The sequence below is a fragment of the Saccoglossus kowalevskii genome, chromosome 8, assembly GCF_978046115.1.
Source record: "Saccoglossus kowalevskii chromosome 8, keSacKowa6.1, whole genome shotgun sequence".
In the NCBI taxonomy this organism is placed as follows: Eukaryota; Metazoa; Hemichordata; class Enteropneusta; family Harrimaniidae; genus Saccoglossus; species Saccoglossus kowalevskii.
This window is the reverse complement of record NC_140648.1, coordinates 3,995,181-4,021,138: the sequence shown is the minus strand read 5'-3', so window position 1 is coordinate 4,021,138 and position 25,958 is coordinate 3,995,181. Positions and strand designations below refer to the sequence as shown.

At 39.5% G+C, this 25,958-nt stretch overlaps 1 protein-coding gene and 1 long non-coding RNA gene across 3 annotated transcripts in view; one reads left to right on the top strand and one right to left on the bottom strand.

Moving 5' to 3' along the window:
• The window catches only part of LOC100377506 (rho GTPase-activating protein 44-like), a 37,529-nt gene extending 17,658 nt beyond the window's left edge, over nt 1–19,871 (top strand). The window contains exons 10-16 of one of the 2 annotated variants that reach the window (XM_085502038.1): nt 8,931–9,000; nt 11,580–11,661; nt 12,169–12,249; nt 13,730–13,843; nt 14,561–14,640; nt 15,196–15,379; nt 18,515–19,871. In XM_085502038.1, the coding sequence (XP_085358164.1) occupies nt 8,931–9,000; nt 11,580–11,661; nt 12,169–12,249; nt 13,730–13,843; nt 14,561–14,640; nt 15,196–15,379; nt 18,515–18,977 (1,074 nt within the window). In that variant the 3' untranslated portion in view covers nt 18,978–19,871. The remainder of the gene's footprint in view (nt 1–8,930; nt 9,001–11,579; nt 11,662–12,168; nt 12,250–13,729; nt 13,844–14,560; nt 14,641–15,195; nt 15,380–18,514) is intronic. The other variant, XM_085502039.1, reaches the window with a different exon arrangement.
• Nucleotides 19,872–24,301: 4,430 nt separating this feature from the next.
• LOC146739229 (uncharacterized) lies at nt 24,302–24,997 on the bottom strand. The gene is made up of 2 exons (XR_014930122.1): nt 24,613–24,997; nt 24,302–24,487 (listed from the first exon to the last, which is right to left on the bottom strand). It is a non-coding gene; the product is annotated as an uncharacterized LOC146739229 (long non-coding RNA).
• Between the last annotated feature and the right edge of the window lie 961 nt (nt 24,998–25,958).

Genomic DNA, 25,958 nt, shown 5'->3' with positions numbered 1-25,958 from the left:
TCCTCTGGTGCCTGGAATACAATGTGGAGCTAACCACACACCACCTTCCAGGGGTGAGAAACGGTCTGGCAGACGCCCTTTCGAGGCGCCTCCATTTTTTAGTTTAGCCGATTGTCCCATTATTAGTCCCCGTTCAGACGAAGTCCGAAAACGGGGACTTATAATTCGGTCTCCTCCGTCCGTGTGTCCGTGCGTCTGTGCGTCCGTCCGGAGTCATATCTCAGAATCCCTTGAACCGATTCCGTTCATTCTTTGCATGTGCCTAGTACTTTATGCGGGACATATGCACATGCAGTGGTTTAGCGATTCGATTTAAAATGGCCGACTGGCAGCCATCTTGTTTTTTGAAAATGTTGTATTTTGGACATGCTATGCCAGTTTTCATTAAAACTTGGTACATAGATTATACATGTTAGGATACATGTCCATGATGATTTATTTCACGTTTATTACAGAGTATTGCATACTAACCCCTTTGGTTAATGAAATTTTAATTTCATAAACAAATGGGATAATTGCCAATTATCATATAATACTGGTTAAATAAAATCGAAATAACAGTGGATAGCTCCCGTAGGGGGCGTCCTTCCCCTGTCATCTGATTTGCATACTTCCATTTTTAACCACGAGATTGATTCACGGTTGAAATTTGGGCTTGCCAAAATATCATTGTTTTTGCGGTGGAAATACATTGTTACCACCCATCAACACAGCCACCGAACTATTAGTGTGTCAGGAAGCTCTTGTGGACGTCAAGAACTTCGTACTTAGTCACCTTGAGTAAAAAATTGTAGTTTTAGTAACGAAACTCAAAAGCCCGCCTTCAGTTTCAAGATGGCGGAAAATATGGATACCGGAGAGTTGAACACCGTTCATCCCAGCACTTCGGATTCAAACACTTTCGGACGAAAGTGTGAAGAGTGCCATATATCGATGCTCACTTACGATGATCACCGTATTTGCATTCCATGTGGCAGAAAATGTAATGGGCACATCAACTGCGGTGTTTGCCTCGCCTGGCCGATAGAAACTTGGAACTGGGATTCCCGCCTACGCAAGTCAACGGGAAAATCAGGAAAGAAGAAATCCAAAAAACGTCATTTGGAGGAGTCTTCGGTTTCATCGGTACCTACCAACGCTGAGGACGAACTATTGGCAGACGAACCCAGCCAAAAACGTCCAAAGGAGACTGACAATGAGCAAAGTGTTATAGCTCATTTACAGAACAAGGTGGATCTACTGACCAGAAAAATTAAAGTTTTGGAAAACCCAGTAGACGAAGAGGTACCACCAAAAGCATGGAGTGTCAGCGCTCTCCAGGCGGAAAAGAAAAAATCCTACACAACAGTGGTGCGAGAAAATGTTGAAGACGCACTGGCTGAGGCAGGCGTGATTTTTTCTACTGAAGATGCTACAAGCAACGCGGGGGAGGCCGGCTCGTCGAAAACCACAACAGCGAGTGGTACCGACAAGGAGGACCCCGAATTCAAAATCCGCTCTGATGCTATCACGAAAGGTGCGGTTATGGTCAAGAAAATCTTACCTCTACCGATTCCACCGATGGCGGACGCCCCACGTTTCTCGATCGGTTTGTCTACACTGCCGAAAAAGGACACTTTTGCGACTTCAGCAATGCTACCATGGTCTCCCCCCGACTGACACAGGGCGCTGCTATAACACAACGCGTGATCGGAGGAGGCAAATGGGATCGTGAAGTTACCGAGAAAACCGCTACAGCCACCAAGGACGACTTCTTGGGGACTAACCGGGACGATTGGAGCAGACGCTACCAAAAAGTCATACCGCCCACTGATGAGTGGAAAACACCGGTCGGTACCGACGCCAGCCTGCACGAACGACCTCTCGGCATACAACCACCAGAACTGGAGCCATGCGTCCGGGAAATGGTCGCCGAAGGAAGTATAACGAAACATCCACTCGGCAAACCACAAGTTTACATCCCGTATTGCCTGTCCCAGTCAACGCTATGTAGATTGGAAAACAACGTTTGGGACACTTCTCTTGCATTAAGCCATAGAGAATTTTTCACTACTACTACACAAATTCAGTTAGCGAAATTCAAAACAGGCAACATCACCAAGGATGAACTGTTTAGCACATTAGAGCCGCTGTTGGTCGCGACTAACGTCGTCGACGCTGACATAATACAGAGTCACCTCCAGTTACGAGCGACTATTCAACACTCTCGCCGTGCAGCAGTTTGGTCCGCTATGCTAAAGACAGCCGCCAACGCTGAAATCAAGAACGAATTGGCGACGATCGATTTCAGAGGGACCAAATTATTCGACGGAAAACTCAGCGCTGTGAATTCTAAGTTGAATGAGAAAGCAGCGGCAAAAGTTAACCGTGTGATGATCGAAGGCGCCTTTAAAGCCAAGCAAGCCGCTAATAACAAACAGAGCATCGCGACCAAGGCGAAGCCAGTTAACCAAGCTACTACGGGTCAGCCCAAGGGAAACGCAAAGGCAAACCCGAATCAGGCAAAAGGAAAAAGTGAAAACCAGCAGCGACAGAATAAACAATTCTCGAAACAGACTGGTAACACTAAAAAGTCTTCCTGACTATACGTCAGCAAATATGGTAATGTATCAAAACAAGGTGCGATTAAACATGTCAAATATTACTCAAGTCTCCGAGTATTTTTGTCAAACAAATCAAACCACAGATCCCCTTACACATATACCACTTGCATTAAACGATTCGGTTCAGTGCCCAGGTCGGCGGGAACCAAGTCGTGCAAAACATCGTGCATTAAGCGATTTTGTTCAGTGCCCAGGATGGCGGGAACTCAATCGTGCACAACAAAAACACGGTCGGCCGCACCTCAGGTCGGTGGGCGATCGTATAAACAAACAACCGGCCGAATGCGTGGACCTAGGGAGAATGACGCATCGACCGGTGAAAAAACAGAAACCCGTAAGGCAGAGTCCCTACTCCCCTCCAGGTTGGAAAAAAAGGGGGGGAAGGACGTTAAACGGGGATATAACGCCGCATTCACTCCAGGGGGAAATGGAGAAATCGGCGATGTCAATGTATACCGCCACAAGCGACCGAGGGTTGGTGAGTCCCTCGACGCCGGTGGCACTGCGTCTGCAGAAATGTATTCCCCGGTGGAAAGAAACTATAAACGATCCGTATGTGATATCGATAATAACACACGGGTATCGAATACCGTTGATAAAAGAACCAAAATGCAAAAAAAGAACATGTATTTCGGGGAAACCGGGCTCTACTCAGTCAACAATACTGAAAGAAAGCGTGGAAATACTACTCGAAAAAAAGGTAATTCAGCGGGTACAAAACCCGAAAAATTCTTTCATCTCGAGGTTATTTCCCGTCAAGAAATCCAACGGTGGGTATAGGCTGGTGCTGGATTTAAAGGAGTTGAACAAATTTGTGAAGAAAGAAACGTTCAAAATGTTAACTCCGGCACTAGTGAGAGCGTCAATTCAAAAAGGGGACTGGATGACGTCCCTCGACTTGACCGACGCTTACCTGCACATACCAATACACACAGAAAGCAGGCGCTTGTTACGATTCGTGGTGAACGGTGTAACGTATCAGTACACCGTCCTACCTTTCGGCCTGACGTCAGCCCCACTTCTGTTTACAAAAGTTCTACGCACAGTGGTGGCGTTACTGCACAAGAACGCAGCAGACGTCAACCCCTACTTAGACGACTGGCTGATAAAAAGTCAAAATCGGAACCTGATTTGTCAATCAACCGAGCGGACTGTCAGTCTACTGTTAAAGCTAGGTTTTCTGATAAATATGGAAAAATCAGAATTAATACCGACGCAGAAAATAGTCTTTCTGGGCATGGAACTGGATGCGGAGAAAGGCATGATCCGACCAGCCCAGCACAGAATCGACAATGTACAAAAAATGATACAATCATTTCTAAAACAAAAACAAGCCACACTACGCCAGGTAATGCGACTAGTGGGGATGTTAACTTCGATGAGGGGCTTAGTACCGAGAGCGGCGCTACAGTCCAGACCGATCCAACGCCTAGTGTTAGACGCACAGTTAAAAATGCGACTATCAAAGGACGGGATAAAATACGAAAAACCGGTACTGTTCACACCGGCCTTTCTGGAATCACTTCCGTGGTGGGGCAACCTCAAGAACCTCACGGCGGGAATTCCCATGGACAAGGCGAAACCGACAGTAACGTTGGTGACGGATGCATCCATGACGGGCTGGGGAGGGCACTGCATGGACGGGATTGCACACGGTCAGTGGAACGAAAAACAAAGGAAATTTCACATAAACCGACTGGAAATGCTAGCGGTGCAGTTCTCCCTGCAATCCTTCAAAAAAGCGGTAAAAAAACCGGGCCGTGTTAATAAGATCCGACAATCAGACTGTAGTAGCTTACCTCAACAAGGAAGGGGGAACGAAATCACAGTCGTTAAACGACCATGCTGTAGCAGTGCTAAAGTGGTGTGCACAAAACAAAGTCGAGCTGATGTGCAAACATATACCGGGAGTCCAAAACGGTGTAGCGGACTCGCTATCCCGGGGGAAACCCTACGACGACACAGAATGGGAGCTGTCACAGACGGCAGTAAACCTAGTGTTCGACATGTGGGGGGAACCCCAGGTAGATCTGTTTGCAACACCGGAAAACAAAAAACGTCCCGTTTTTGTGACGCGTTATCCGGACAAACAGTCACTGACGTGGGACGCACTTCAGATGGAGTGGGGCGGAATGTTCAGTTACGCATTCCCACCATTTCCATTGATCCACCGAACGTTACAAAAACTGGAACAATCGGAGAACTCGCACATGATTCTAGTGGCACCGAACTGGCCGTCTCAGACTTGGTTTCCGTTACTGCTGTCTCTGCTAACGGACCATCCGAGAAGCCTGCCACAAGAAATCACGTTGACACAACCCGGCGGTTATACACCAACCAACCCGGAGCTGTACCAACTTCACGTGTGGAAACTATCCAGCAATTTAGAATTGCGCAAGGGTTTTCAAGCCAAGTGTCGCAAACAACGACGGCCGGGCTTAGGGATTCCTCAAATGGATTGTATCAATACCACTGGGAAAAATTTCGTAATTGGTGTCTTGCAGGGGATATACATCCACTCTATCCCTCTTTGCCCCAAGTAGCGGAGTTTTTTTCTTATTTGATCAACGAAAAAAAGTTGAAACCGGGGACAGTAGAAAACTATAAATCGGCGATCAACTCTGTACTCAAACTAAGCCTAGACAAAAACATTTCGGATGACCCGACAATCTCCGATCTGTTCAAGGGCTTTATTACACAGGCGGGCCCCATTGAGAGGTACAAAGCGCCTGCATGGAGCTTGTCAGTAGTCCTTGAAGCGCTACGACAATTCCCATACGAACCGAAGGAATTGGCGTCACTACAGGACTGGACGAAAAAGACTGTTTTTCTACTAGCACTCGCTTCAGGGAGGCGAGTTAGCGAAATACACGCTCTGTCATTTGAAGACAATTTTACGGTGTTTTATCCAGATAAAGCGATTTTAATGACATCAGTAAAATTCAGAGGAAAAAATCAGAAACTGCACGAGACGGCGACTCCGATCGTTATCCCGGCACTGAGCAATATTTCCAATGAAAAACAAGACAGAATTCTTTGTCCGGTACGTGCGCTAGCTTATTATAAGAAACGTACTTCCGGGGTCAGAAGGGGTCAAAGGTCGATGTTCGTTTGTTACCAAAAAGGTAAACAAAGCTCAGCGGCGTCGAAATTCACGTTAGCGAGATGGGTAAAAGAGACAGTTTACCACGCTTATAGTGATAAGTATTTGAGCACAGAGGCAGGCAAAGTCACTGCCAAGATGCATGACTTAAGAGGCATAGGTAATACACTGGCATTTGCTAGCGGAGCTTCTTTAGCCCAGGTGCTAGCAGCCGGGTCCTGGAAAACTAGCAACACTTTTCTCTCTTATTACCTGAAAGACCTAGCGGCCGAGTCACAGGGCCTACACTCGTTAGGCTACCTAGTGACAGGCCAAGTTGTAACGAAACAATAGGGCATGTAACTTTCCGCAACTGCAAGAATTATTCAGTTAGCGGGAGTTATACAGTTAGGGGGATGGAATTTCTTCAATTCCATAATCAGGTGGGGTAGTATTTATCTGCCAAGAGATATTCTCTGGTAATCTGTCCCATTTGTTTATGAAATTAAAATTTCATTAACCAAAGGGGTTAGTATGCAATACTCTGTAATAAACTTTTAAAACTAGCGCCGAAGGCGCATATTAGTTTTTATGTTTATATAAGAGATTGCATACTTACCTTCCCACCCAAAACCACCCCAGATAAATAGCTACGAATCAATATCGTGGTCAAAAAGATCTGGAAGTATGCAAATCAGATGACAGGGGAAGGACGCCCCCTACGGGAGCTATCCACTGTTATTTCGATTTTATTTAACCAGTATTATATGATAATTGGCAATTATCCCATTTGTTTATGAAATTAAAATTTCATTAACCAAAGGTAAGTATGCAATCTCTTATATAAACATAAAAACTAATATGCGCCTTCGGCGCTAGTTTTAAAAAATTGGATCAAAGATGGCCGACTGGCAGGCATCTTGTTTTTATTTTTTTATGCGGTATCTTGGATGTGCTCTGTCAGTTTTCATTCAAATTTGGCACATACTTGTACTTTATACATGTTAGGATGCATGTCCATGACAATTTGTTTCAAAATCTGGTCAAGGATGGCCGATTGACAGCCATCTGACTTTTTGGCCTTACTACTACCGGTATATTTCCACAATTTATGTACCATACATATCAGTGTGTTTCATAATCAGATCAAAGATGGCTGAATAACGGCTGTTTTTATTTTGGCTATATTACTATGACACGAAACAAGTGTTTTGATGTAAATAAACAATCTGTTGTATACGCCACTTGGAACTCAAGTTTCAAGGACACGCTCGCGACAACCCCTCCACTTTAATATGACGAGCACAAAGAGAACCTTACGGGGACTGTGTCATTTTTAATGACTTGTTAGGAGACTGTTTACTGCTTTCCATAATCAGAGGCCCAGGGCCCGTTCAAGGGAACTGCCCGATTGGGACCTGTCGGTTGTTTTATCAGCCCTAAGCAGACCTCCCTTTGAGCCCCTCTTTTCAGCACCACTCAAGTTTTTGACGTGGAAAACAGTCTTCCTACAGGCCCTGGACTCAGGTAGGCGCCGGTCAGAACTAGGCGCGCTGTCCTTTGCGGACGGTTGTGCCGCCTTTATGAACGATCAAGTTGTACTAAAGACACGTATCGGGTTTCTCGCCAAGAACCAAATCCCAGGGCACGATCCTCAACCGATCGTCATCCCCCGGCTGTCAAATATTGTCGGTCCGGAGGATCAGGAGGAATTGCTTCTCTGCCTGGTCCGAGCGCTGAGTTGCTACGAGAACAGTACCAGGTTTTCCAGACAGGGAACCAAACACATGTTTTTGTGTTACGGCCCTGGCAAACAAGATAAGCCGGCTTCCCCGACTTCCATCTCCAGGTGGATTACTGCGACTGTACTGGAGGTCTATAATACAGTATCCTCCTCAACACAGACCTTGCAGAGACACCAAGTACGAGCACATGAGGTCTGTGCGATTGCTAACTCACTAGCGCTAGCGTCAGGCGCCCCCCTCGAACACATTTTGAGGGCAGGCTTCTGGAGAACGCAGAACGTCTTCATCAACTACTACCTAAGAGACACCCAATCTATTGAGCAGGGTCTCTTCAGGTTAGGCCCCGTCGTAACAGGTCAGGCTTTGTTTGCTAACCCAGCCCGTACGACTGCAGGGGCCCCTGCGCATAGGCGATAAGTCAGTCTCGGCATTCTTGCGGGCAGATTGTCTGTACCACTAGCACTCCCTGGAAGCTCCCAGGTTTCGCTTCTTTCGACCTACGCCCTCATGCAAACTGTTTCGCTCCTACTTCAAGCTTATCACCCCCAAATTCAGCTTGGGTCTAGCTTTCTCGGGCGCACCGAACCCTGTCACCACAGCAGCATTGGTTTCTTGCTTCGGGGACAGTACAGACAAAGTAAGACACCACCCTTCTTGGGTCTTAACTTAGGTTTTTTGAGTTTGTTTTCATCCTGGACTGGGAAAAGACTTTCATCTGTTTGCTCGGAAAACCCGCCACCTATCGGTGTCTGACTCTGCCTACAGTTCAAAATAGTCATTTTGACTGACCGGAGTCTATGGTGAGTAATTGAACGTAGTGAATTTAGGCGAGGGTTCTCCGAACCCGCCTATTCACATAGTTCATACCCACCATAGACTCCGGGTCCCCCCCCCAACCTCCCCACTCTTTCCGTCGCGTTGGCCTAAGTCCTCGAGGCGGATAGAAAGGAACGAGAGTGATGGACGGCTACCTATTGCGTTGCCATGTGGCCTCGGTCACGTGGGTTCGTGACATAAGGGGTAAAAGAATCTTGAGGTCATGGGGCTTCCCCTGACCTAGATTCTATCTCTCCGTCACCGGCAAAATCGCTGATTAATGCCTACATGGTGGGTATGAACTATGTGAGAAGGCGGGTTCGGAGAACCCTCGCCTAATTCTCAGTCAATGATCAAAAACATTATCTTGAAACCTTATTTTCATCAAATTTGTTTGGTGAGGAGCCCAAGTTTCTCAGTGAATTAGACAGTTTGTGAAACATTTCATTTAATTTTGTGCATATTGTTTGCCAATACATCTGATTTAAGTTTGTTTTTGAGATGAAATCAACACATATTTTGAAATTTTCTCTATGCGAAACTGTGGTCAAAAAGTTGGTCAAGAATGAAACTTTTCATCTGACTGCATTGTGCCACGAAAGCTTGTGAAATGCAATGTCTGAATTATCGCTGGATTAATGTATTCTTATAAATTACATGTTATGTTTGTGTTATTGTTTACAGGCATCATTTGATGTTGGTATACCTGACATGGCTGATTTCATTGAGATAGGACAGGTTCATGCCATCACAGGTATGATACAATGTCACAATAATTAATTGCTTTAACTTTATCTACATGATGATGCAGGTGGAAAATATTTCCTACATCAAAATGTTGAAGCAGCATAATGACTAATTTGCATATGTAAGCAATGTTAATTAATTTTATGTAAAACATGTTAAGTCACCTAATGAGTGAGCATGGTATAAATTTATCAGGTCAATTATTTTGTTGTTATAATAATATCATGCACATAATATCATCAACTTAGTTAGATATCTATCTTTGGTTGAACAAATATTATTTTTTTGTCAATGTTTACATTAAGTGCATATTCTGAACATCAAGTTATTTTTTTAACTGAATTTAAAATTTTGAAAAAATCAGCTTATGTATCTTTCAACGCCATTATTGTTCCCACCAAAATTTTGGGTACAGCATTTTGTTAATTTTTATTTATTTTGGATAATTTCATAGTTAAACCTAGACAAAATTAACCTAATTTACCAGTGCTTACACATCCAAAAAATTGTGCATGTTTATTTTGTGACTTTGGCATTCAAAGGGTTAATTGTTGCTGTATTTGTGAATTCCTGGTAACAATCGTCTGTTTGATATTGTCAGTAACTACCGGTAGTAGGTTGTACACCAAGCAATTACAATACAAAATATAGCTGCGTTGCAGCAATGTCGGGTTTCGAGCCCCGTGACTTATTAGCAGTGTTCCAAAATCAGCATCATTGACAAGAATATATTAAAGGAATTGCATGGCCTTCATACTTAACAGGTTACATGTTCCTGTCTGTAACAGTGCTTAAGGTTTTACAATCATGCATATTTAATGATGTCACATGACCATATATGGTCATCGGATATGTTGGTCACCTCTCTTGCGCAATTCCTTCAATATTGCACTGGTTGCATGCTCCCGTTTGTAACAGTACTTGAGTTATTATATTCATGCATATTTGATAAGGTCACATGACCATATATGGTCAAATGATGTGTTAGTCACTTCTGTTGTGCAATAGCTTCAATATTGCACTGGTTGCATGTTCCTATCTGTAACAGTGCTTGAGTTATTACATTTATGCATATTTGATGAAGTTACATGACCATATATGGTCATCACATTAGTTAGTCACATCTCTTGTCTCATAGCTTCGATATTGCATAGGTTGCATGTCTCTATCTGTGATTCTGCTTGAGATATTACAATTATGCATTTTTAATGACGTCACATGATCATATACGGTCATCACATTAGTTACTCACATCTCTTGTCCCATAGCTTCGATTTTGGACAGGTTGCATGTTCATGTCTGTAACAGTGCTTGAGTTATTACATTTATGCATATTTCATGAAGTTACATGACCATATATGGTCATCACATTAGTTAGTCACATCTCTTGTCTCATAGCTTCGATATTGCACAGGTTGCATGTTTCTATCTGTAACAGTGCTTGAGATAATTCAATTATGCATATTTAAAGAAGTCACATGACCATATACGGTCATCACATTAGTTAGTCACATCTCTTGTCTCATAGCTTCGATCTTGCACAGGTTGCATGTTTCTATCTGTAACAGTGCTTGATATATTACATTTATGCATATTTAATGAGGTCACATGACCATATATGGTCATCTTGTTTGTTAGTAAAATTTCTTGTACCATCACTTCAATATTGCACTGGAAGTATTCCCTACCTGTTAGAATCCTTGAGATATTGCATTTATGCATATTTAATGAGTCACGTGACCATATATGGTCATCTGATATGTTTGTCACATCTCCTGTTCTATGTATTAAGTATTGCATTGGTCGCATACTCCTACCTGTAACAGTGCTTGAGATATTGCAATTATGTCTACAAAATGAGGTCACGTGACCATATAAAAGAACAAAAAAATATGAAAAAAACATTCTAAAATCTTCTTCTAAAAAACGGCTTATCGCCTGGACTTCATATTTTGGAATTAAATACTATGTCATATGATCTTTCAAAGTTATTCAGGGTTAGTTGATTAGTCGAAAATTATGCAAATGAGATGCAAAACAAAATTAAAAAAATTCTAGAAAAAAATTAGTCACGTGACCGCTAAAGTTTTTTTTGATGAAATTTGTAGCCCTTATCCCACTGCTACTGCCATAAAAAAATTGGAGCACTCAGACCCTCAGAAAGGTGTGCAATTCGGCATTGAAAATTTCGTCTTTAACCCAAGATGGCGGCCTGGTCATGTGACCTATGTGTCTGAACTTAGGATATGCACCAGATCTCATCCAGCTTTACCATTGTGGCAAGTATGGAGCTGATCGGTCCAACAGCGTTGACATAAAGCGTGACCAAAAATTTAGGCGGAATCATAATAATAATAATAAACGGAACAATTACAATAGGGTTTCGACCAAATGGGCTCGAAACCCTAATTAGTTCAGGATTTTCTGGTATGGCAAATTTAGCTGCTAATTGGTGGTGACAGATATACTTTTTGTTTCATCATTGTGAGCAATCTCTTAAGCATGTCTGAATTCTTTAGAAAAAAATTTGTGTGATAGATCATAGAATGTGCACTCATTGTAACATTATTTTGTATTCTGGTATAGGTGTTTTGAAACAGTATCTCAGAGAATTGCCAGAACCACTGATGACCTTTGCTCTTTATGATGAATGGGTATCAGCAAATAGGTGAGTGCCTTTCACTTCATGTATACTAACACCAAATCTGTTTTCAATTTGTTTCTGCTGAGTACATTAATTTAAATTAAATTAACACATCCCCTGATAATGTGTTTTTTTCCCTTTCTTTGTGGTTATTCCTGAAAGCTTTTAAACAAGTGATGTGTTAAATTCAGCAGCCAATTTGTCTATTTCTGTCTATTTCTTGCAGCTGAATTTTTGTCAGTGGATTGTGCACTAAAACTATGCACGCTCGATTATCGATGTAGATTGCAAATACATACCTGACAGCACCTGGTGGCAAACTCTTAAAAGTGAAAGCAATATTTTAGCTGACACGAATGTCTTTAAAAAAAAATACAATACTAAAGTTATTAACATAATTTATGTACAGAATTTACGTCTAGGTAGAGAGATCAACGATCAAACAGAGTGCAATAACAAAAATTATTGTAATGGTCAATGCCATAGTTTAACTAAATGTTATACTATTAGAACATTGTTTTTTCTTTCTAGCATTCAAGATGTAGATTCCAGACTTCAGGCTTTATGGACTGTAGTTGGTAAACTTCCAAAGCCAAACTTTGACAATCTTAGGTAAGCATTTTAAAGTGTAACTGAATTGGGACAATTGACTTTTTTTGTGTGCAAAATTTATTTATAAACAACATTATGAAAAAAAATCAAGTGAAAAGGGTATATAAATTGGGTAAACAGTCAATGATATTCCGAAATCGCGCCACGCCCCCCTCTCCCATCACCTTCGAGTTTTTTCGGCATTACGAGTGTAACTTAAATGGCGCCACCAACGGGAGCATAAAGCATGAGCTAGCTAGCAGACAGGATTGTTTATCATTTTCCATACGCACGCGTTTCGTAAACATATACAACGAGTTACCAAGATCGAGAATTCTTACGAGTTACCATCATATACAACAAGTTACCACGATCGTTTTCATGGGGAAACACTGTGTTGTTGGCGGGTGTAGTAACACACACGGCGATCGCGTAAGTTATTATGGGTTCCCAAAAGATTCGAATTTATGACATCAGTGGACCAAAGCCGTCAAGAACACCAGGAAACATTGGGATGGACCTTCTCCATATACCGTTATTTGCAGTGTCCATTTTACGCCCGAATCATTTGTTGATCCACCATCTGGATTCGTTATGAATTATTTGGGTTTCGGGAATAACTGTGTAAATAACAAGAAGAATAATATTTTCCATGTAGAATATGAATATTAATTTGCTTGAAAAGTTTAGAATGTATTCATGTTATTATGCCAGAGTCGAAATAACTAGATCGATCGTGGAACAACAACAACAAAACACAAAATGGCGATTGGAAAATGTAAGCACTGGACGCATTCACCGTTCACGTACTTTGTGTCTTTACATGATTTCTTCAGAAGATCAAGAAACTGAAAATTGCACACTGATATGTGTTTAGAATTTGGATGAACAAAAGACAGAAACTGGAAACCAAGCCGGTCACGATGTTCAAACTCTGTGTCACGGTCATTTTGGGAAGGTACACGATCACCCACATTGCGTACTTTTCTTGCAGGTTCAAACCTGTATGGGCCAATTTGTCCCTGGCACTCTAAAACAAAATCGTGACATCTCTCATTGTCATCATACTCTTCGATTTCATAACTCTCGTCAGACGATAACATAGATTCCGTGTCGCTTTCCGAGCACTGCATACGTATAGCGGCCATTGTGAGACGATGACAAGTTCCCCCCGTGACGTCACAAAGTACCCTTGTATGCTAATTAGGTACTCTAGTTGGAGCCTCGCTCTGAGTCGACCAAGAAACTGAACGTGGGCGTGTCCTTATCCAGAACATTATTATTGATCGTTTACTTAATTTATGTACATTTTTCACTTGATTTTTTTTCATAATGTTTTTATAAATAAATTTTGCACACAAAAAAAGTCAATTGTCCCAATTCAGTTACACTTTAAGTGTATACACAAAACAGTTGCTCAGACCATTGTTTTACTACACATGTACATTGTTGTTTACCCTATGCACGTGCACTGACTCAGACTCTGTGTTCTTTTCTATAGGTACCTTATAAAATTTTTAAATAAACTACTGCAATACTCTGAAGTTACCAAAATGACTTCAAGTAATCTGGCGTTGGTTATTGGACCTAACATATTGTGGTCACAAGAGGACAGGTATGTTATACTGGGAATATTTTATTCTATTGGAATTGATGGGAAACTTTGTTTTCTTTAAAATTGTATGTTTTATATTTTCTGTAAGTGTTACAGCAATTCCAGGCAATGATTTCCGGTGCGCTTCCAATTGCAGACATGCTGTCTGCATTATTTGTAACAACTTCTGTAAATGTGAAAACGAAGTGTGTAACCTATTGTAGTAAGTTATCAACATCTAGCACTACTTCAGCGTCAAATCAGTGCCTGAAATTGCTGTAAAGTCTGATGTACATTGATGACTAACCTCGCTCAGTCGTGGCAATTTTATTGTTTTTATATGATAATTTCTTTTAAGAATGAATTTTTAAAATCTGATGCGAAATTTCTTATCCATCATAACAAGAGTAACCTGAGCCTCAACTTGCATTAGATGTTAAATTTGTTTCCAAAGTTATGAAATGACTTGTATATACATGTATATCAGCTGTTCCTATGTAAATACCAATATAACAAGTATTGTATGTTAGATGCCTGATGCTCAACCTGACAACCTTGGGTTGACTAACTAAGGAATATTGAGAAGAGGGCGGGGTTCTTTTTGAAATGTACAAAATGGATGCAGCTGATCAGTGCAATGTGTTACTGTATGAGCTGCAAATATATTTTATGAATGGAAATGCATGTGAAAAGTTGTTACCATTGCTCATACACCAGTGTGTATTTATTTCTTCACAGTATATCAATGATGTCCACTGGCACTGCTTCTTGTATTGTGGACTCCTTAGTCACTCATGCCGATTGGTTCTTTCCTGGCGGTAAGTGTCCCTGTGCTATCATTGCAAAAGTATCAAGTATGATAATTGCAGTGGACTGTTTGAAATATGGCCAATTAATGGTTTCTCATGCTTATTTGACTAACTTTCTGACATCTATACTTATAATTATATTATCTGTAAAAAGGATTCAACTGATTTCTTTATAAGAGTATCTACCCATAACCGCATGTATGTATATTGACAGACACATATGATAGTTTGTTTAAAGTCAATTGTTTGTTATGGCTGTTGCAAGATTGCTTTACTGTAGATTAAGAACCTCATTAAAAGGTGTATAGGTGCTGACCTGGGTTCTTTTAATTTAATAAAATCACTTGTTTAGGTGTTTGCTTCTTTATTTCAGACACACTTTACACAATGTCTGTCTCCTTCAGATTTCCAACATTCTTGTTCTGTCCATTCAATCTATATTTTATTTTCTGATGTTTAAGGATTTATCACACAATTAAAACTGGTGATCAATACTGGAACTACAATTTTCTTGGTCCGTTTAAAACAAAAAAAAAAGACAATTTCTTTCTTGCCGTTTCTTAGAAATTGATTTTGGTACACCTCAAATATCAATGGCTTTACCCAGTAAAGCTGCATCTGATGAGAACATTCCAGAACACACTCAGCTTTTACAGACTACACCTCCTCAACCAGTTAGAAAAACATCCTCTGTTGAAAATCTTCTGGAAAATCAAGAAAAGCCTGAGCGGCCTGACAGACCAGATAGGTAAGATGCTTCATCAATGTGAAGTTGTTTGGTTTCGACTTATGTGCTTTTGTGTGTGTAATATGACATATTCATCTGGTCTTTCTTTCACTTAATGTTGGTAGTCCTACTAAATCCACTCTTGCACCAAGACTTTCTAAAAATTTTTTATTGAGATTGTTTCTTAATAGTTTGTAAAAATTCAATTGTTAAAAAAACATTTAAGACAAGAATCCAAGTTTTTATACTCAAATAATTGAACCTGAACATACTTACAGTTTGAGATATTTAGAAATATTAAAAACAATAGATATTTTGCCAGAAAATAAAAAAAATATGGGCAATCCCTAATCCACTAAGAGACTGAGCAGCATAGAGAACCATATCCTGCTGGGCTCATTCAGAAAAACATCTACTAGTATTTTGTGGTTGTGGCTATTGGGGTTTAGTTGGCTATTTGGTCTTGGGTCTTGTATTGATACTATTGTGGATGGCCTTGGCACTTGACATTAGGCTAATCCAGAGTTTTTGAGAGATGAAAGCCTAGTATTCCCAGAGATCATCACTTATTGACATCAAGATCCCAAACATCTTGCGGTCAAACCATTGTCAGAATTGCCACACCCATTCTATCGGAAGTTATGATGATCGTGGGCCTACATTCTAACATCACAAAGGTTTCCCCATCAAATCTTTCAATCATGCTAGTGTTTTCAATATAGTTTTTCAAAAATTAAATGCACTACACTGTACTTAAACAGTGAAAGAACTTCACAACAGATCAATTATAAAACTATTAAACTGGCACTGCTAAATTTATAGTTGAATTTCTTAGTGATAGGTTCGGTCATGAACCATTAACCACTTGCCTGAGGGGCATTTTTTTTCATCAGATCCAAGATATTTCTGGCAAAATATCTATTGTCTTTTGATCTTTCTAAATATCTCATACTAAAAGCATGTCCAGGTTGTTTGTCTGGAGTTTAATTCAGTTCAACTAGTCAGTTAGGTAGTTAGGTATTGAACTGTGAATGCACATCACATGCACTTTTCTATTTCAAGTTCATACCTCTTAGTTTGTTGAAATTGATAGTTACTGTGAATGAAAACTACATTGTATCTCTTGATTTACTTGGGACTATCATCTCTGATACATTTTGCATTTAGTCATCTTAAAAACCACTGAGTCTTAATAATATATTGGGTTCATTGTCGAGCCCACGTCATGTCATAGTTTGTATTAATAGCAGGCAAGTTCATAAAATTAAAAATCATATTTATAGTAAAAAAAAAATCATATTTAGCCCAAACATGATTTCCCACTTAATATTTTATAACTATCTCCAACCTTCATCTCGTCAGTCAATGAAAGATTTATTGTGTGTCTCATGATGCAGTCAGCTGCTACATCCTGGCGTGAATATGAATATAACCAATTTGCACCCATAGTAATTAAAATTTGAATAATATATGAACTATTATAACATACAAACATGTGCTTGTATTGTAACAGCATTGTATCTGGCTAACCTATAGTGCATGGCTTTTCTTGCATCAATCTTGGCAATAATAAGATAATGTTTTCTTACTATTTCAAACAGTATTTAGTCCATAGAGCTAAACCATAAATCCGTGGGTTGAGGTGGGATAGTGGGGGAGGGGAGAAGTTTAAATTATTGTAAATGTACTGTATTCTTTTTAGTAGTGAGCAACATGGTAACCCTACCACTCCAATTAGTCCTCCTACTACTTCTATTACTATTACTACTACTACTAGCACTACCACTACTACAACAACGCCTGTGAAAGTGTCTCCTCATCACACACCTGATGGCACCCGTCATCGGAAGCAACCCCCTCCACCGATTCCAACTAATAAACCTCACATAAGTTTAAAGCCTTCTCCCCGTCCTCGGCCTTCTGCAAAACGCCAGCAAGCACCTCCAATACCACAGTCTGAAAACTAACAGGTATCTGTGTCTGTATTTTTGTTTTGTATTATTTTTCTCCTTGTATGCTCTTTTTGTATTTCTGTAATTGCTTTTTCTCTTCGCAGTACAATACTCTTTCAGCATAGTAATCTGTGTTTGTGCTTTTCGAAATATGAAAAGGGTATTATTGTCTGTATGCATGTCAAATCTGATTTCAGTTCCTTTCTCAGATGCATATGCATGCGAAGCTGTTATGTGCTGTGTTTGTGAACATCGTATACACATTGACTAATTTACCTAGCCAGTGTCATGTTACACATACCGGTATACAAACTACTAATAACATGAGTTTCTGTAATGTGAATATTTTAGTTACACAATGTCAATCACAATTCATATATTGTTGTTTACATATACATGTACACACTTGATATATATCAGAATAACATATTTCAAATAATATTTTGACTAATTATGTATCTTATAATTATCTTAAATGATGTAATCAATTTTAATAATTCTAATTACTAACATGATGAAATTTCAAGTCTCACTATTAATGGATTTTTGAGGCCTACATATACATTATAATTTGATTGAATGTTCCTGTGTAGTCGTGTTATGTGATGTTTCATTCGCACATTATATTCATAGTTTCAGTCAATGAATCCAAATGACAAGAATGTGTCCAATTGTACCCATACTTGAATGTATATCTTATGTTAAACAGTTGTGTATATGCATAGTCTATGTCATTTTATAGTATGCATTATTTATCATTTTCTGATAGTTGGCTTATATCAGGTTGAACAGTGAGGTAAGCCTCAACCACCACACACTGATATGGAGGAGAGAGAATATTACTTCTCCCAAAATTGATTCGTCTCGGCTTGTTGCAGAGTTGCTCAAAATGTATTTACAGTTTTTTTTAAATAAAACATTACTGTTCCATTATAGGTTCATTTAACTTCAGCATACCGGTAATATGGATCACTATTCAACAATAGCAGGGATAACAATCACTTTTCAGTATTCAGATACAAAAGGGAGATGTATAGGGACTTACCATTTGGATACATTGTAAAGATGGTGTTGTGCATTAGAGGTAGCATATCGAATATTGTTGTCTGTGATAACAACCAGCATTTCATCAGTCATGTTGGTGGGGGTATATGATGTTGTTACTTTATGCTGTGTTAACAGTTTTATAATAATTACATTGCAGTACAAAAGTAAGTGCTGACGTCAGTGGAATACATCAAAGAAAAAGCAAGAAGAAACCAGCTCCTCCAGTACCTGCAAATAGACCACCCTTACCTAACAGACCTCCTCTACCTGCATGTAAATCCCAAAACCCCCAGTTAATTGAAGTGCCTTCCTCTCCACCTAGCAAAGCTCTATCCTCTCCTAAGGACCCACCTCCACCTCCCCCAGTCATAAAAACAGAACATGTCCAACATGAGGCAGATAATGGTATGATAAAGACCCACAAAAGGACCGGTTCAGCACCTATTGCAGCACCAGAAGACACATATTTGCCGGCTTCACCAAGGTTAATTGAGTGCACAGAGGGAGTAACTAGAGCTAAAACCCTTCCTACCAGAACAAAACCAGTGGATGCCCCTCCTCCTCCACCAGTAGACAGTGTTGATAGGAGGAACAGTGATACAGATGAAACCCACTTTTGAACTGCTGTTGAACATTAACGTCACTGCTTTTTAGTAACTTGCCCATTAAAACACAAAGATTTACAGCTTTCTGCAATTAGATGTTTCTTCACTTTAAACGGATTCTGATTACTTTGTATTCCTGGTTATTTAGTTTCATTAATGTCATACAATGTACAACTTCCTGCTAATAACAGTACTGCAAGCCTTGTGATTGTCTTTTAGATATCGTCCATAACCCAGGTATACCTGTGCATTTTAACCAGAAAGATTTTTTTTATACTTTATTATTCCCTTTTATTTTTAATTGTTGGTTTTAGTTATTTAGTTAGATGATAGTTTTTCCAGTAGATATTTGTTTTTACTACATAACCTAGGGCTGTTGGTATTCTAGATAATTTGACTTTTGACACATCCTAAATGGTTGGTATTTTATTTGTGCAAGTTGGTGGTCTATGTATATACATTTGTGATGGAGTTGTGATCGCTGACATTCATTAATTGACTATTGTGTTGGTGATTGTGCAAATAATTCATTTTATTCACTGATAACCTTTCGATCTGTCTATTTAACCAACATCGTTCAGCAGGGTAAATTTGGTTAAATCATTTATCCCAGGTTTGTCAGATGAATGGCCAGTAGAGTTTTATTGTGCAATCTTCTTTTGATCATTGTATCGAAATGGACTATGCCCCCAATTACGGATTCTTATCAAATTCATGCATGCATTAGTATTTCATCCTAGTATGATATCAGATCAATTGTACAGATGTAGTGCATAGATTGAGTGAGTAGCTATCAGTCAAATATCCTGATTTACTCTAGAATACCATCTGCTCTTTATATGTAATATGTGTATACCTTTTATTGTAATATATTGTATAAAATGAATTAGAATATTTACATCGTCTAAACTTTAGTATTTTTTTTTTTAAATTAACTTATCGTAAGCGGAAATACTTTTCTGTTATATAGAAGCCTTTTGTTGTTTGTTTGGTTATTTTAAGTATGTTTGGTGATTTTTTAAAGTGATATTCTGTGAGATATTGAGGGTCTTACACTACTTAAACCCAAATTCAATAAAACCTGTTTCTTTTAGGAAAAACATGGTTCTTGCACTTTCTAGAGTGCTATCACGAATAGTTTTAATTTGGAAACAAGAAAAACTTTGCTTCTTGAATTTGTACATTTTATTATTATTATTATTGTGCATCTGATTCTGTTTATACAATTGTGGTTGATGACTTCACTTCTCAACAGGCTTCACTTGTTGGTGTATTATGTGTTAAAGAAATTATCTTATTCAACATGTTGGTTGTTGTCACCATGGCAGTGGTTGGCGGTTGTCACCATGGCAGTGGTTGGCTGTTGTCACCATGGCAGTGGTTGGCTGTTGTCACCATGGCAGTGGTTGGCTGTTGTCACCATGGCAGTGGTTGGCTGTTGTCACCATGGCAGTGGTTGGCTGTTGTCACCGTGGCTGTGGTTGGCTGTTGTCACCGTGGCTGTGGTTGGCTGTTGTCACCATGGCAGTGGCTGGTTGTTGTCACCATGGCAGTGGTTGGTTGTTGTCACCATGGCAGTGGTTGGCTGTTGTCACCATGGCAGTGGTTGGCTGTTGTCACCATGGCAGTGGCTGGTTGTTGTCACCATGGCAGTGGTTGGTTGTTGTCATCATGGCAGTGTTTGGTTGTTGTCATCATGGCAGTATTTGGTTGTTGTCACCATGGCAGTGGTTGGTTGTTGTCACCATGGCAGTGGTTGGTTGTTGTCACCATGGCAGTGGTTGGTTGTTGTCACCGTGGCAGTGGTTGGCTGTTGTCACCGTGGCAGTGGTTGGTTGTTGTCACCAAGGCAGTGGTTGGTTGTTGTCACCGTGGCAGTGGTTGGTTGTTGTCACCGTGGCAGTGGTTGGTTGTTGTCACCGTTGCAGTGGTTGGTTGTTGTCACCGTGGCAGTGGTTGGTTGTTGTCACTGTGGCAGTGGTTGGCTGTTGTCACCGTGGCAGTGGCTGGCTGTTGTCACCGTGGCAGTGGCTGGTTGTTGTCACCGCGGCAGTGGCTGGTTGTTGTCACCGTGGCAGTGGCTGGTTGTCACCGTGGCAGTGGTTGGCTGTTGTCACCGTGGCAGTGGTTGGCTGTTGTCACCGTGGCAGTGGTTGGCTGTTGTCACCATGGCAGTGGCTGGTTGTTGCCACCATGGCAGTGGCTGGTTGTTGCCACCATGGCAGTGGTTGGTTGTTGTCACCATGGCAGTGGTTGGTTGTTGTCACCAAGGCAGTGGTTGGTTGTTGTCACCGTGGCAGTGGTTGGTTGTTGCCACCGTGGCAGTGGTTGGTTGTTGCCACCGTGGCAGTGGTTGGCTGTTGTCACCGTGGCAGTGGTTGGCTGTTGTCACCGTGGCAGTGGTTCGCGGTTGTCACCGTGGCAGTGGTTGGCGGTTGTCACCGTGGCAGTGGTTGGCGGTTGTCACCGTGGCAGTGGTTGGCGGTTGTCACCATGGCAGTGGTTGGCTGTTGTCACCATGGCAGTGGTTGGCTGTTGTCACCATGGCAGTGGTTGGCTGTTGTCACCATGGCAGTGGTTGGCTGTTGTCACCATGGCAGTGGTTGGCTGTTGTCACCATGGCAGTGGTTGGCTGTTGTCACCATGGCAGTGGTTGGCAGTTTTCATCATGGCAGCCAACATATTGGTTGTTGTCATCATGGCAGGCCACATTTTCTATATATGATATCAACATATTGATTGTTCATAATAGCTGTTAGCCTGTTGTAGATATTCAGATGCTTACAATACACATAATACACCACTTTTTATCTCGCTTTTTGGAAAAAGGAAAGATTGTTGAGGGAATATGAATGCTGCTTTTGTAATGTCTTATTTGTTTTAATGTAATTACATGTACAAGTATGTCTGTATGTTAATATGTGTATATCAAGGTTTATTCTCAAGGGTGGAGCTACATTACAGAAAAATCTATGTTGCTCAGAGGCACACCACTGTACCATATATTGCTATGGACACTGTGTGAGCTTCTTTCAAACTCCTGTCAAAAGCTTGTGAAAACAACACAAATTCAACTTTGCACATGTAAGGGTAGTCTTGTTGAACTGTTCGGAAGAGTCTCTACAACTAGCCCTAAATACAGTTTTCCGCTTTTGTTTTCACCAGTGATGTTGCCAGGCAATGAAAATGCCTCGGTGTCTGCCCCGAGAAATAGTATACTTATTTCATATCAAATTAAATTGTGGTAGGTGCTTACAATATTTGTTGTATTGTTTGTTCACTTTGTTGTGGACCCTGATAGCGCTAGAATCATTATCTTTTACATAATTCAGTTGCTTTATTTTGATATCTCATTCCATGGTATACAAAATTGAAGTCTGGAGGAGCTTATAGTGTACAGGCAACTTCATTATTTTTACTATAATTGTTTTTTTATTGTAAAAAAAAAATGCTGTTTTTTTTCAAGGATATGTTTTCAATCAATTGACATTTACTGGAACAGAGAGGGAGAGTTTGGGTTAGATTAGTTGAGCAAGAACTTAACATTCTTTTTTTAGAGTGTTGGAAGACAAAAGTTTATGACAGCTATCAAACTACTCCAGTAGCCATATATATAATACTCAGTTACAAAACTAAAAAGTGTTTACACTGGTGGAAACATAATGCCAATCATCCACTTGGCTTTGCTTTGGAAATGCACACCCCTTCTTTATGCCAGAACAGCAGAGTAAGCAGTGTGAAAAAGTATCTTCTGCTGCAATGTGACATAGTCAATTCAGAAATTGAGGGGTGTAAGGTTCAACTGGAGAGGGTATATTTTTGTAGTTGCACAAGTCTTCCTAATGCATTGTGCCATATCATTCTTGCTGTAAGAACTGACTTTTTTATTATCGGCTTGGTCACAATCAGGTGCAAAAAAGTGTTCCACAATAGTTGAAAAATGAAACTCCACTAGACATGGCAATTTGTTGTTTCTAGAATTAAGTATAGTATGACGTTTGCAAAAATGTATAACATTACTCACTGCATCATCTGATATTTTTTTAACTGATATTTAATTACTTTGATTCTAAAAATTAACCCTTTGTAGCTAATTTCCCAATATTGGCTTTAGTTTAAATTTGTTTGAGTGACAAAAGTTTATTTTGTCCTAAAAACTGGTAAGTGTATCCATTCTACTAAGATATGAAAGCAATGGGGACAGTAAAGTAATTTTCAGCCTTTTATCAATATTTTAGTAAACAAATTAGCTCATTTTGAAAAAAACTTTTTCATGTCAAATTCTTTTACCTGTAAAATTGACAAATATCAAGGAAGAAAATAATTTTTGCTAAAAGCAGAAGTAATATTAATTCCCATGATACCAAATTTGTAGGGTTAGCATAAGCCATTATGTCACAAGAAGAGTTTGAAACAGTGTTTGTTTATTGTGAAATGGTGTCTACGGACAAGACAAATTATACATGAAATAAAAAAGACAAATAAAAAATAATGACAGTTTTTTTTTATGCTAATAAGTCAAAAACCAGTCAGTGCTTTGTAACTTTAATGTCTGCAATGAACTGAGAAATTTTCAGAATTGATGCTGTACAATTAGTAATATATAGTGGATATTACACAAAAGTATCTTGTAAAACAAGGCTTTTTACCTATGAAAATATGTTTGTTAGCAAATTAGCAAAATGAGTTTCAGCTTGTCACACAGATTGTTTAAAAGATTTTAATACTTCAACACATAAACTTCAATAAAGTAAACAATCTTGAGATTTTTGTTGGAATACGCGTGTCTACGGACAAGACACATGTACATGTATGTAACATATATTGGTATATATTTTATAATGACTATTCTCCCAGTTATTCTAGTTGATTTAGCACTGACATATGGTAATTGAATTAATATGTAATAAGTATACAGCTAATGGAAACATACCGTACTAAGTGTATTTTATATGTATAAACAAATTGCCAATACATATCTATAATTACAACAGGATAGTCACTGATGTCACTGATCCTCAAGACAGTTGTTTTGCTACTTGAATTCATAAATGTTTGTGTTACCATTTAACTTCAACTGTTTTATAAAAAGACAAATGCACAAGTGGAAATAATTATAATATTGGTAAACAGATACATTGCCAGTGTGTCTACGGACAAGACAGCTTTTTATTAACAAGATATTCAACACATTCAAATTTAAAAAAAACTTGCGTCATAAATGTTGCTTGTATAATTCAATCTACTTTGCAACATTTACCTGTAAAAATTTTGAAAAAGTCAAGGTAAAAACATGCGTTTTCAAATTTGATACCTAAGTACACAAAATGTGTTTTTTTTTAACGAAAAACAAAAGACTGTCGATTGTTTGTGCTGTTACTCGCAAGCTGTGGTTGAGGAAGCACTTTTTTAACTTTGGCAATGGATTCCCATGACACATCTTCTTTGTCTGGCCATCTAAAGGACTCTCCCTTTCCACTTTGCATGAACGATAATTTTACTTGATTGTCATCCACCTCTAGTACCTAGAAAATACAAAGGATGTAAAGAATTTAAATACATTTATGGTTAACATCAATGCATGAAATAATGTTTTATGTGCTACCACAAGTTCATTTTGTACAAAAAATAAATCTAGTTTAGTACATACCTCTCCAACAAATATCTTTTTTGACCTTCTAGATGTCAATTCAACTGTCACAAAATTACCAGATAAAACCTGAATGTGACTGAAAGATAATAAAATCATTTTTAGTAGTCATTTCATACTTGGGTGGGTTAAAACAATTATTTTTTAATAAAACTATAATGAAACACCTCAGTAGATTTACCTTTCATCCTCATTGTTAATTTGATCTACATGTACACCACCACCACTACCAGAATGTTTTTTAGAATGTATGTTACTACATGTATCGCCTCTAGTGTTGACTTTATCTAGAAATATAAGCAAAGCAAATTCAAAAGCCCATCACCAAAAGAAAAATTCTAATGTCAGCTGACAGCGGCATAATTTTACTTATCCCATAGTACCATTTATAGATAACATCTGCATGTAAATCGTGATCATATGCTTAGACTAAAATACAAATGTACATTTTACTATACCTATTTCACATCCAGATTTATTCTTTTGTGTCACTGGTCGTAGTTGTTTGCAGACCCAGGATTCAACATAGTGGCTGTTTGTGCACAATCCACTGCCTAAGACACAATTTTTACAAAAGCATGACAGATTTCTGGTTTTTATCTTGTAAGGGATGCCAGTGCTCTTCACAGAATGCAGTACTCTTGTGCCCACCAGGGTTTGGACATTAGCTGCCTCCCTGTTTATATCTGCAGCATCAATGTAGATGATACTTCTTTGGGAGATGTGCCTTGCATCTTTACCCATGACCTCAGGGGCACGTTCCAGTTTACATTTGCAAAATTTGTATGCATCTTCAGCTGACGCAATGACAGCTCTGCCAGACATCACTGCATGATAACAGGCATTCTTGACAACAGCCCCGAGTCCATCACATGGGGACTTACCATGGGAAGTTTCGAAATAATTTCTTGTGATTTCTATTTCTGCTTTGGAAACTTGGAGGAAACTATTCTTTCCTTTGTACTGGGATGCAGCTCCATCAGAAAATTTATGAATAGTACGAATCTCTTTTTTCTCACGTTTTAGTATGTCTAATGCTTTCTTTTCAAAGGCTTCTACAGCAAATGAATCATGGTTGGTGTCATTGCTAATTGCAATGATTGCATGCTTTGCCAACAAGGTCTCTTCATCTGCAATGTGTGGTATCTTTGTCTTATAGTAACACATAAATGGATGAATTGTGACTTGCTGTTGATCAAAGTAAGCACTTTGTGCCTCATTCTGAAATCTACATCTGTAATTCTCACTGTAATCCATCATCATAAGTACTTCCTCATTTTGCAGTGATTTGATACATGCCTCTATTTGCCTATGCTGCCAAGTTGCTCGAAAGGCATGCCCTGGAT